The sequence below is a fragment of the Pristiophorus japonicus genome, chromosome 2 (genome assembly GCF_044704955.1).
Source record: "Pristiophorus japonicus isolate sPriJap1 chromosome 2, sPriJap1.hap1, whole genome shotgun sequence".
In the NCBI taxonomy this organism is placed as follows: domain Eukaryota; kingdom Metazoa; phylum Chordata; class Chondrichthyes; family Pristiophoridae; genus Pristiophorus; species Pristiophorus japonicus.
This window is the reverse complement of record NC_091978.1, coordinates 168,708,240-168,722,232: the sequence shown is the minus strand read 5'-3', so window position 1 is coordinate 168,722,232 and position 13,993 is coordinate 168,708,240. Positions and strand designations below refer to the sequence as shown.

General features: G+C 43.1%; 1 protein-coding gene across 1 annotated transcript in view; it reads left to right on the top strand.

Moving 5' to 3' along the window:
- grxcr1a (glutaredoxin and cysteine rich domain containing 1 a) overlaps positions 1–13,179 on the top strand; it is a 111,174-nt gene extending 97,995 nt beyond the window's left edge. The window contains exon 4 of the mRNA XM_070863219.1: positions 13,000–13,179. Within this exon, the coding sequence (XP_070719320.1) occupies positions 13,000–13,179 (180 nt within the window). The remainder of the gene's footprint in view (positions 1–12,999) is intronic.
- Positions 13,180–13,993: the final 814 nt, after the last annotated feature.

Below are 13,993 nucleotides of genomic sequence, written 5' to 3'. Positions count from 1 at the left end.
ATCAATGGAAAATCATGTCGGAGGACAGGATCGACACAGCTGTGGGGTCGGGTCTCGCCAAAGTCACCGCTCGCCCGGACCCGCTGAGGTGGGTAAAATCCAGCCCAAGGTGTGTAAAATCCATCCAGCTACAGTTATCAACAAAATGTGGTTAAAGAAGAGGCTTCTAGCCTCATTGTGATATTTAAATTGACATTCTACCTCCCGGCAGTGGGTTAACTGCCTGCCCCCGTTCAACCTCTGTTAAAACTGGAAGTGGGTGGGTTCAGGTCAGGATTCTGATTTTTAACAACTTAACTACCCTCACACTCCAAAGCCACCCATTTTTTTTTAGGTTAAAATTCTCCCCATGCTTTCATTAGGGCACATAATATGTCCTAATCTCAGAATTATTGCGCATAAAAGCACATTTTTTTTACCAATTTGAGGAGGTTAAGATTGAAGGGCAATGGATTAGTTGCAATACAAAAGAACTTAATAAGAACACACACCAATGGTCAGAGAGACTGTGGTTTAGTGGTGACAATGCCTTCTGGATAATGCTGATATATGGTTCCGAGAGAATGGATGCTGTATTCATTTAACGCCATTCTATCAAAAGCACGGAACATGGATTGATGCCCAGATTGGTGTGTTAATGTACTTACCCTCATTATCCGGACCTGGGACAATGCTCATGATTCTAAATGTGACAATTTTCCAATTTTGGCTGCACCAGAACCGAGGAAAGCCTATGTGCTGTCACACAGGCAGGAAAGATAAAGGTGACAGGAAGTCATCTCTACCCACCATCGAGTTGGGAATGAACCAATAGATTGGGAAAGTATTGTGGATATTCTTTTGGCACTGAGCCACACCGACCCCCCCAGAAAAATGCTAGTTTTAATCTCCGATCTGTGCTGAGTTGGCTGATCTCGGCTAGCACAGTATTGGGGGCACTACCATTAATCTCAGTGTCCCTAGTGGGCGGGGCATGAAGGATGGGGGTGTGGAAGAGGGGTCAGTTGGTGTTCCTGCTTTTGATCACGAGTCAGTAAATCCTGCTGGAATATATACATGTGTAGGTCTTGGGTGATGACAAGATCATGATGACCCACTTGTATAGCCTGCTGATGTTCACTGACTAAGTTCACACATGTAGACTGACCATTTTGGAGGTGTAGCTGGAAGCATCTTTGGGAGAGAAAGGGAGAAACTGAAAAGTTATTAAAGAATAAAATTAAGTATTATGATTATAACATTTATTCAGGATTCTGTTGAATTTATAAACCACCCAAGCTTGGCTTTGGTGGATTATGAAATCAAAACTGCTTCAGTGTGCTCACAACACAGCCCACTCCTGTTAGTAATGGTGAGGTTCATCTGTGTAAATTGATGTTTTGACATTAAGGAACAGTAGAGTGTTTCGTTACACTATTATTACACTGTTTCTATCATAATATGAAATTAAATACGTAAACTGATAACTCCAAAGTAATGCGCTGCGACATGCTTCCTATCTAAGAATTTTAAACCCAAAGATACTGCAGTTGGTCAATGCTGGTCAATATTTAATCAAATGTATGGAATGTGTTACATGATGCAATGTGATTTTAGAAACGTGTAAACTGAGGCAGCAACAGCTAGTCATACAGGCAAGATTGGAAAGAAGACACAAATCCTGAAATGAAATTGAAGTAGTGTGTTTACTGAACATAGCACCGCTATATTTAGATTTTGCGAAGAAGCAGAAGGCACATTCAACAACTATATCAGAGTCAGGAAGTCTCACTGTGAGTCCTGCTTATAAGGGCTTAATATAATATTAATATGGCATACAACTTGAGATTTCCAGAATCGGCTGCTGGTGAGCAACTAGCAAATTTGAGTAAAGGAGCAAGGAGGTCTTACTGCAGTTTACAGGGCCTTGGTGAGGCCTCACCTGGAATATTGTGTTCAGTTTTGGTCTCCTAATCTGAGGAAGGACGTTCCTGCTATTGAGGGAGTGCAGCGAAGGTTCACCAGACTGATTCCTGGGATGGCAGGACTGACATATGAGGAGAGACTGTATCGACTGGACCTGTATTCACTGGAGTTTAGAAGAATGAGAGGGGATCTCATAGAAACATATAAAATTCTGTCGGGGTGGGACAGGTTAGATGCAAGAAGAATGTTCCCGATGTTGGGGGAGTCCAGAACCAGGGGACACAGTCTAAGGATAAGGAGTAAGCCATTTAGGACAGAGATGAGGAGAAACTTCTTCACTCAGAGAGTTGTTAACCTGAGAAATTCTCTACCGCAGAGAGTTGTTGATGCCAGTTCGTTAGATATATTCAATAGGGAGTTAGATATGGCCCTTACGTCTAAAGGGATCAAGGGGTATGGAGAAAAAGCAGGATAGGGGTACAGATGTGAATGATCAGCCATGATCTTATTGAATGGTGGTGCAGGCTCGAAGGGCCAAATGGCCTACTCCTGCAGCTATGTTCTATGTTTCTATGAAACTGTCTCAAACAAACCTGTTGAAACTGTAAGTGTCTTTACAAGCTGCGATCTGCTTGATTTGTTTTAGCTGAATGTGTACAGAGAGAAGGAGGCTGCCATTAAGTGAGAATGTGAAAACACAATCTAACACATGGAGAAAGCTTCCAATCTGTCTGACTAAAACACATTGAGCAGTAGGTGGGGTAGAATTTGTGGCGTGATATTGCTGTTCAATAAAATTCATTTGCTTGCTTTTTATGTTATTTTTTCTGGCAGCTCATAGTGCATCACCATGGTTGGGGCATGGGCTCATATCTGTTACCCCCTGGATGGCGAGTCCTCAACTTGGGCATTTCACTGTGCTAATTTTGGCACAATGAGCTTCGTGTCTGCCTTATGCCTATGCTCTTGAACCCAGCCACTTATTCAACTTAGGCTGATCTGTGTATTTTCATTGGGCTCCCATCCAGGTTCCCCCGCTCTGTCAGGGAGCCCGCTTTGTGGGGCAGGGAGAGGGAAGAAGATTGCTGTGGCAAGCAACCTCTGAGGCAAGCCGAGGAGAAGGAATCATTTCTCTGCTTTAAATCAGGGGGATGGTGAGTTGGATTGATTGGCCCTCTGTACCTCCCAGCAGTCCTGGACACCAGGAACACACTCGTGTTTCCATCAGCCAGCACTCTTATGGTGCAAGTGTTGGCTGCTAGAAATACTAGTGTGTTCCTGGCATCTAGGACTGCTGGGAGGGACAGTGTCGAAGGCCTTTGTGAGGTCAAAGAAAGCCATGTACAAAGGTCGATGCTGCTCCCTGTATTTCTCTTGGATTTGTTGTGTGGTGAAAATCATGTCTGTTGTGCCCCTTAGTGGGCGGAATATGCATTGCGACTCTGGGAGGAGCTCTTCAGCCACTGGGAGGAGATGGTTGAGGAGGATTATTGTGATGATTTTCCCTGCGGCAGACAGCAGGGAAACTCCTTTGTAAATACTGCAATCTTTTATCACCTTTCTTGAAGATGGTGATGATTACGGTTTCTCTGAGATCCCCTGGCGTGCTCTCCTCCTTCTAAATAAGAGAGATGAGGTCATCGATTCGTGCCAAGAGTACTTCTCCGTCATGTTTTAGTACTTCAGCGGGGATTCCAACTGCTCATGAGGCCTTGTTGTTCCTCAGTTGTCGGATGGCCTTTTCAACCTTATGCCGGGCTGGGATTGTGCCGAGGTGGTGGTGAGTAACATGCTGTGGGATGGAGTCGAGGACACTCACATCAAAGACAGAGTCTCAGTTAAGGAGATCTTCGAAGTGCTCCTTCCAGCGGGCACTGACTTCCTCTCTGTCCTTGATGAGCACCTCTCCATTCTTGGCTCTCAATGGAATAGGATCTTGAATGCTTGGGCCGTAGGTCGTCTTGACTGCGCTAAGAAATCCATGCATGTCGTGATTGTCGGCTAGCTGTTGGATCTCCTGCGCTTTTTCCACCCACCATCGGTTCTTTAGGTCACGGGTTTTTTGTTGAACCTCGACCTTCAGTTGCCTGTAGGTCTGCTTTCTTTCACTCGAGTTGTGGTGTTGTTTCCAATTCAAAAATGCCTTGCGTTTGTGGCTTATTAGCTCCTGGATCTGGTCATTCTCTTCGAACCAGTCTTGATGTTTTCTGTCTACCGTGAGGGATTATGGAGTGTCCTCCTCAAATTCGGCTGTTCTGAAAAATTTGTCACCACCCTCCGCCTGCTTCATGAAGACATGCAAACCGTGATTCTTACCAACAGATCCACCACAGACCCAATAGAAGTGAAGACTGGGGTCAAGCAAGGCTGTGTCATCGCACCAATGCTCTTCGTAATCTTCCTCGCTGTAATGCTTCATCTCACCTTTAACAAGCTGGAGTGGACTTAATCTATAGGACAAGCAGGAAATTGTTCAACCTTTGTCGCCCCCAATCCAGATCTAAGGTTGTTCCAAGCTCTGTCATTGAATTACAGTATGCAGACAACACTTGCATTTGTGCACACTTGGAACTCCAAATCATTGTTGACACCTTCACTGAAGCGTATGAGAGTCTGGGCCGTACATTAAACATCAGTAAAACAAAGGTTCTCTACCAACCTGCCCCTGCCACACAGTACTGCCTCCCCGATTATCAAGATCCATGACAAGACCTTGGACAATGTGGACCACTTCCCATACCTTGGGAGCCTGCTATCAGCAAGGACAGACATTGATGATGACGTCCTACACTGCCTTCAGTGTGCCAGTGCAGCCTTTGGTCGCCTGAGGAAAATAATGCAAACCCGGCACCATGCTCATGGTCTACAGAGCAGTAGTGATACCCACCCTCCTATATGCTTCAGAGACATGGACTATGTACAATAGGCACCTCAAAGCACTGGAGAAGTACCACCAAAGCTGCCTCCACAAAATCTTGCAAATTTACTGGCTGAATAGTTGCGCTAATATCAGCGATCTCTCTCAGGTCAACACCCCCCGCATTGAGGCATTGACCATGCTTGATGGACAGGCCATATTGTCCGCATGCCCGATACTAGACTCCCGAAACAAGCATTCTACTCCGAGCTACATCACGGCAAGCGAGTCTAAGAGGGCAGAGAAAATGCTTCAAGTACACCCTCAAAGCCTCCTTGAAAAAATGTAACATCCCCACCGACTCTTGGGAATCCCTGGCCCAAGAACGCTCAAAGTGGAGGAGAAGCATCCGAGAAGGTCGAACACTTCGAGTCTCCATCGGGAACACATGGAAGCCAAGTATAAAGGGCGGAAGGAGCATACGACAAATCAATTACCCTACCCACCTGTCCCTCCAACCACCGTCTGCCCCACCTGTGACAGAGATTGTAGATACCGCATTGGTCTCATCAATCTCCTCTATTTCACCTTGGCAGTAATCAATTAGGTAATATTCAATATTATTCAACAGACCACTGTAAAGGTAGGAACTGTGTGATATTGTGCTTCTTGGGACATTCAGTAACTTATGATTATACTAGGTGCTCTTATTTAACACCCTGGCTGGTGTGAGTGAGGTGCATTGAAAGGAGTCACTGTATTAACACCAGCTGCTTTATACTTGCTGCACTCCAACACTTTTGAAGGCTGGAGTAAAAGAAATAAGAAATAACTTGCATTTATATAGCATCTGGTATGACCTCAGGACATCCTAAAGCAAAAACACAGCCAGTTAAGTACCCGTTGAAGTGTAGTCACTGTTGTAATATGGGAACCACTGTACATGTAACAGATTTACATGTACAGTGGTTCCCACATAGAATCTATGATTCTATGACATGTGAAGACACATAAATGCTGCATAATGTGTTGCATACAAGCTTGTATATGTGGATGAAGTATGTCAGCCCATAGTGTTATGGCCTTTTAAACTCAGCTGGACAAATGCAGTATCTATCTATATTTGCCCAGTGGATTGGAGTCGGGGCTGATTCAGAGTACTTGATCGTTTCCGTGCACATCATGGTGTGGTGACATCATGATTTACGTTGAATTCTGAAGCAGCTGGAGCTGATACAAATAACTTACTGCTTGGGTGGAACTTAGTAGAAATAATGTAAATTGAAAATTGTCATATAACAAGGGCTAAACTTAATAAGATGATTCCGTGGCTCCTGCCACCTGTGATCATCGATGGCCTGGGATAGTCTGTGGCCTTTTGCAGTTGGCTTCATCTGCTTGCTGCAATGAATTGTTGATATAGATCCCAGAAATCAAATTCACTTCCAATGTTACCAAACAGGGAAAAACTCCCTAAACATATCACAAAAGCCCCTCTTTACGAAACATGTGCCACGTTGAGCAGAGAATGCTGTGAACATTAAACTGTGTTGGCCTACAGGAAGCCCTTCAGTTTGATGCATTACTGCTTGATATTTCTTCCCTCAAATTGGGAACATGTTATAGCCCAGATATTACTGTTTGCAATAATAGTGTAGAAACACAATGCATTCAGTTGATATTCTGTTGTTTGATGATTTAGCAGAGGTGTTAACACATTTAGAATAAACGGATTAACACCCCCTTTAATGTAGCTGACAGAGGGACGTTATAGGAACATAGAAATTGCTGGATGGAAAAAGACCATGGTCCATCTATTTCACCTTCTACCATCCTGGTAGTCACATGATACACTGATAATGGCGTTGTTGACTAATCATATCAATCGATCGATATCAATTAGTCGACAACAGACATAAAAGTCAACTTTTTCCTCCCAATCATGCTACACTTGCATGTCATGACTCACATTACTCATATATGACTACAGTAAGTGTTTGTAGAGTAATATCATAAACAGTAATTTCTAGATTTATATGATTGTAGACTCAAAACCCTTAGCCACAATTAAATCAACAAATCATGGCTCTAAGGCACACATTTGTCGCAGTACTCGGTGATTTATTTCTAACCAAGAATTAGTCTTGTGGCTCTTGCACATCTGTAGTTGTGGTCTTGAAACAAAAACGGAGACTGCTGGAAACAGTCAGGCAGCATTTGTAGAGAAGACAGACAGATTGACGCTTTGAGTTTGGACCTTAGCAAACCTGGAAGAAATTACCAATGAACAGTTTGATGTCCAACAGTCTGCTTAATTGTCCTCATGGCTTTGACATGTAAAGTACATAGCGGAGGTGATTGGCAAAAGAATCAAAGGCGACGTAAGAAAAAGCTTTTTTACGCAGCGAGTGGTTAAGATCTGGAATGCACTGCCTGAAAGAGTGGAGGAGCTACACTCAATTTAATCTTTCAAAAGGGAGTTGGATAAGTATCTGAAGGAAAAAAAAAATGTAGGGCTACGGGGAAAGGGCAGGGCAGGAAAGATTAGGAAAAGGGGAGGTGCAACGAAACCTGGGTGTCATGGTACATCAGTCATTGAAGGTTGGCATGCAGGTACAGCAGGCAGTTAAGAAAGCAAATGGCATGTTGGCCTTCATAGCGAAGGGATTTGAGTACGGGGCAGGGAGGTGTTACTACAGTTGTACAGGGCCTTGGTGAGGCCACACCTGGAGTTATTGTGTACAGTTTTGGTCTCCTAACTTGAGGAAGGACATTCTTGCTATTGAGGGAGTGCAGCGAGGGTTCACCAGACTGATTTCCAGGATGGCGGGACTGACATATCAAGAAAGACTGGATCAACTGGGCTTGTATTCACTGGAGTTCAGACGAATGAGAGGGGATCTCATAGAAATGTTTAAAATTCTGACGGGTTTAGACAGGTTAGATGCAGGAAGAATGTTCCCAATGTTGGGGACGTCCAGAACCAGGGGTCACAGTCTAAGGATAAAGGGAAAGCCATTTCGGACTGAGATGAGGAGAAACGTCTTCACCCAGAGAGTGGTGAACCTGTGGAATTCTCTACCACGGAAAGTTGTTGAGGCCAATTCACTAAATATATTCAAAAAGGAGTTAGATGTAGTCCTTACTACTAGGGGGATCAAGGGGGTATGGCGAGAAAGCAGGAATGGGGTAATGAAGTTGCATGTTCAGCCATTAACTCATTGAATGGTGGTGCAGGCTCAAAGGGCTGAATGGCCTACTCCTGCACCTATTTTCTATGTTTCTGTTTTCTATATTTCTAGTAGGACTGGCTGAGAGTTTGCACAGGTTCGACGGGCCGAATGGCCTTCTCCGTGCAGTACCCATTCTATGATTCTATGAACTGAAGCATAAACTACTGAATGATGTTAGGTCTCAAATCATAACCAATGCTTGTGGCTTACTGTCTGCGAGATCAAGTCATTTATTTTTCTGTGATGTGCCAGCATTTTATTTATACCAACTGCTGTTATAATTTCCAAATTATAGTCATTTTAATGTGTATAAAATATATGTTCACATTTAAAGTTAGATATTTAGTCACTTTTTTGGAAAACATTTTGGAGCAGAATTGGGTAGACGGGTGCAGTCAGGTCTGATATTAGGTAAATTAACATGTTTCACATTGGGCCTTTATTTATCGGGTAAGGCAGGCAGCTACTGAGAGGAATAAACAAGACAGACTGAGTCCCAGTTTAAAAGGTAAGGGAATGACTGAGAGTGAGTGAACAGAGATAGGATGGTAAGAAAATACTGATACCATTTTGAGTGAAACAAAGTTAAACAGAAGAGACCAGGCATGGATTGGAAATTAGTGATCTTTGAAGAGTTTCCTTAGAGCTGGTTCTAGACCTATCGATTGAGAGAGATAGTTTAAATATAAGAGAGGGTTATTATTTTATAAAGGTAGCTTTCCATGCATAAAATTTACTAGCCCTTAGTAATTGTGTGGTTAAAGTTATGATTCAGTGATATTCAGTTCGGTAGTGGAGGGTTCCTTGAAGAGCTGTCACCATAGGCTTTCAAACTGGGGCGCCTGTAATTTGTGGGGCTAGAGAGGAGATCCCAGGGGAACCCTGTTGCCATCAGATTTCTATCTAGTTTAGTGGATATATTTTTTGGCTTATTAGTGTGTTATTGCTGTTACTCTATCCAATAATAAAAATAATTCTGTCATGATAACACTCTTTTCCTTTGTCAAACTGACACTGTCCTTTATAAACTAAGAAAGAAAATCCCTGGGATTTGGTCAAGGAATGTGCCAATGTTTGCAGTGATTTCCCGCATTTGGAAACATTTTGACAACGACTGCCTTAAATCAACATACATCCAGGCTATGTGTACTACTCATTCATAGTCAATGACCTGAAAATCTTGCCAAGAATTTGATTGTATTTCACAGTCTACAAATAATGTTGCGATTAGTTAAAAGAATGCTAAAACACATTTGGTTTGGAAAGGTAGTCTCAATGATAGTTTGTGATTTCCGATGAGACCAAAGAAACCACATTAAGTGACACTGGCAGTGAATTAATGGCAGATTTCTTCATCCGTACTCTCACCAGGCACAATATCATAATGTGATAGGATAAGAAATTCTGCACAAAATATCTGTTGCCAGGCAGCCATTAACCAGCAGTTCCAAAACAGAAAACACAGCACCAGCTATGGGCTGAGACCTCCAGACGTGTAGAAATATCTGCCTGTACTGTATTATATTTAGGAGCAGCAGGCAATTCAATAAAATTTACTTTCCTTTAAAAGCTATGGAATTGGAAAGTACAGATTTTTTTTCTTTGTCAATTTTCTACTTTTAATTTTAATAAGCAGAAAATTGCAGGGAGTACGCCCACACACGCACTGTTACTATGTTAAAGGTCCTGAAGAAGGATAAAGAGAGATTTCACAATTTTATCTTTGAATTTTTCCTTATGATTCATCACTTCCTCAGGAGAATTGGTGAATTAGATAGAAATAGCCTTGCCCCTCCCTCGCTCTGTAATCTCCTCCAGTCCGAAAACCAATGTTCCTTTAAATTTTCATTTTGGGTGTGCGGCCCCTTTAAGGGGATGCGCGGCCCATTCAAAATACTGCGCATTCGTGGTTTTTCCTATTTAAAAGCCAGTGAACTGGTTGCGGCCTCGCAGCCACGCAGCTTAAAGGGAACATTGCCTACAACCCTTCGAGACCACGACTTTCCTCCATTTCTGGCCTCTTGGGCATCCTTAACTTCCTTCAACCCTCCATTGGCAGCCGTGCCTTAAGTTGTCTAAGCCCTAAGCTCTGAAATTCCCTCCCTAAATCTCTCCGCCTCTCCATCTCTCTCTCCTCCTTTAAGATGCTCATAAAACTAACTCTTTGACCAAGCCTTTCCTAATTTCTCCTTCTTTGGCTCAATGTCAATATTTTTTTCTGATTATGCTCCTGTAAAGTATCTTGGAACATGTTACTATGTTAAAGGTGCTATATAAATGCAAATTGTTGATATTGAGTTGCTAATAATGAAACTTGAACACGGTCTGCTGGATAGATGGTACGATGGGGTAAATGGACTTATCCTTCTATATTTTATTACATTGTTATGTAAATTATCTTTAACAACCAGCTGGACACTTGGATTGATAATGTGTGTCCTTGTAAATCTATCACAGAATTACATCAAATTTCAGTGAAACTGGTATAAAGCTGTAATATGAACCTTTATCCTTAGTCCAGCACATCTCCATGCTGTGAATACACTTCCTAAATAACACACACTGAGCCAAACACACCGTCTCCCCGCGTATTCTTATTACAAGAGCCACTGTATATCCAAATAATGGCCAAATTTACACACCATGTAATTTGAGACAATTCTCTTTCAAATAACTGAATAATTTTCTTGAAGTTGAATATGTACCCTGACAATGGGCTGAATTTTAATGGGGCAGGTGGGTTGGGGGCGAGTTGGGAGGGGGGGCTCCAAAGAGGTCTGGAAATCCGAGAGAATGCCTTTCCTGCAGGCCCTGCCAAATTTAACAGCAGGGCCTGATTTGCATTGGAAACCTTTATTTCCCACCTGCAGACAGCCAGATTGAGAGGCTGGCTGGCTGATGGTGGGTAGGCCTGCGGCACTAGGCCGCAGAGAGGAGGAGGGGAGGGATCATGTGGGGGTCGGCTGGAGAAGCACGGTGGGGCGTGGGGGTTCTCAACGAGACCACGGGCTGGGAGGAGCACGAGTGGGAGGGGGGATCTCAAGAGAATCGCCATTAATAATGCTTGGTTAATAAAGTTTGAAGAGCAAAAGAAAAGGGCTACTAATCATACTCACATTTTGCCTGGAGTAGCTCCATCACTGTGAAGCTAAGCCCCTATTAATTATTTAATGTAGCATAGGAATTGGGAATCGTGCACGGGAAGTACCTAACCGTTGGGTGATATCAAGATGCAAAATTTTGATTCCTAATCAGTCTCAATTCATTTAACCCCATCATTAAGCTGTTCGAAAATGCTCACCATTGAAGTGATACAAAGAGATTTTGAGATGTAGTAGTTGATGAGTGGAATCTTTAAGCTTTCATTTCACACAGCTCACTAAGCCCTCAAATATTCCAGTCTGTCTAACCTGTTCACCATTTGATATCTTCCCCTTTTTATTCAAAAATCCACCAGAATTTATGTCCTGTTTAAATAAACAAGCTTTGCAAGCTACTCACAATAGTGAGTGATCCATTATGCGGTGACCGTGACTTTTTCTGCTGAAGCCATATCAGTGTATGATACTGAAAAAAATTACAAGGATCATGGCAAGTATACTAAAGTTCTTTGAAGTTTAAATTACAGAGTAAGCATGAAGCTTTGCTGTTAGCCAGGACAAAAGTATTCCTTTTGCAATGTATAGGCTGATTCGGACAGGAAGTGTAGCTTGAAAGACTCTACAAACTCTGTGGATTACTCACTGCACAGTGATTCATATGTGACTATAGAATCATTAAGGCACTCAGGTGTAAAAAAACAAGTAGTCAATCTAAGATGCACGTCCTCAAGCTAAGTATGCTCACAGGTTTGTAGAGCTGTTGAGTTGGGAGTGGATTATCCAGTCATGTGATATTCACAAGACTCAATAAAACCCCAGCCAGTTGGGTTCGGGGGATCCACAATGAGGCAGGTGGTTGTGAGCCTGGTGGATAAACTGGTAATGTGTAATGTGATTGTTAAACCTTTTGCTAATAAAACAAATAGTTCTTAATAGCAATGTTTTGCTATGAATTCTTAAACCAAGAACCCATGAAAAAAATACATGACAGTGTTCAAAAAAAATCAACATACTGCTGAGTTTTTCCTAATTGCAAAACATACCAAAAGTGGTGATTGCAGTAATCATATATCTTACATAAATTTATCCAGAAGATCACAATCACGGGCCGGCTGGAGGAGCAGGAGGGGGTTTTCCAGAAGATCATGGGCAATGGTCGCGGGGTGGCAAGAGGAGCAAGTGGGGAGGTGGGGAAGGGGGGGGAGGTGTCAGAAGGGATTTGGGGCTGGGATCTGCACAGGGAAGGCCAGAGGAGCAGTGGTTGAGGTTTTGTGGGGGAATCGGAGGCCTGTCGGGGGAGGCCTCATGGAGGCATCGGAGGCTTGGTGGGTAGATTGGTGGCTTGGGGAGGGGGGTGGAAATTGGAGGGTCATGGGGGAAGGTGGGGGGGGGGGCGGGGGTCTACGATCTCAGGGGGTGGGCTCGGTAGGGATCCTGGATCCAGAAGATAAGTGTAAAGGCACTTAACTCCTGGATGCCGCAGTACTCGCTTTGCTGTAGCTGACAGGTTTTACGAAGTGTGCAAAACCGACAAGCTGCAGTTAAACACAAAATGGAGGTTAAAGAAGAGGCTTCCACCCTCATTATAGTATTCAAATAGCCAGCCCGTCTGGAGGCAGTAGGTTGGCTGCCCGCCCCCGTCCTGCGTCCGCAACCCTGCCCCCCGTCCCGACTCCATTAAAACCGGAAGTGGGTGGGTTGGAGGCGGGATCAGGTCGGGATTCCGATTTTTAACACGTTGACTACTTCCACGCCCCCAATCCACCCATTCTTTAAAGTTAGAACACCCCCTAATGATTTGATTTGTTTCCGCTCTGCGTGACGTTTATTAATTGTTACTATTTAGAAATGTGTAAAAAGAAAGGGAAATACCGAATAATGTATTTTTCTCTTTTTCTTTTAGAAAGTCCAGCACCCACAAGAGTGTTCAGCGTGTGGAGGATTTGCATTTGTTCCGTGCTCAGTGTGCCATGGGAGCAAGATGTCAGTGTTCCGAAACTGCTTCACCGATTCTTTTAAATGCCTCAAATGCACTTCTTGCAACGAAAATGGATTACAGCACTGCAAACTGTGTGCAAAGTGAACCCCGTATCATCACTGAAAATAACACCGTGCTGACATTTGTGGTAGCTCAATAATAAATGTATTTATAAGAAGTGTGTTTTCTGATCTTAATTCTAGTACACTAATTCAATATATTAGCTATTAAAGTCCCAATTGCCACCCTGCTCTAGTTGGAAAGGCAAAACTAATCAAAGTCAATAGGACCATTCCTGAAATTAAATTTAGACTGATTCCTGGGCAAAGTGGGCCAAACTCCAGCTCCACCTGTTTCATCGTCACTCCACAAAAACCTTCAAATGTTCAGAGCTACCATTGCTGGTTACAGCTTCTAATGAATGATGTTAGCAGAAAAATGGTGACATATACACAGTTAAAAAAATTGTGTAGAAACTATAAATGACAAGCAATATATTACACAATATAGACATGTGAATTCAAATTATTTCATTGAAACTGTGGAAAAAAAAAGAGAAATAAAATAAACCGAATGAGTTAGCTAAAAATATACTGCTTGCAACATATAAGTTACTATTCCTGCTATTTAACTTGTATTGTTTTTAATTTGGGGGAAAATATCCTCTCTCCATCTGACAAGAACTGGTTGGTTACTCACAACTTATTGGGTCGAAAATTCCAGCCTCGCAAGAGTGAGTGCAAGTACAGACTGTACACGGACCTGGTGAGGCTTCGCAAAAGCCGGTTCTCGGGGCACCATGTGCATGCGCCGAAAACCGGCTTTTCCAATCTGTCAAAATTTCTTCAGATAGATCAAACGCATCCCCGCAGGAAGGACATTCACGTGGAAGAGGTTGCCCAACTCCTGCCCAGCGAAT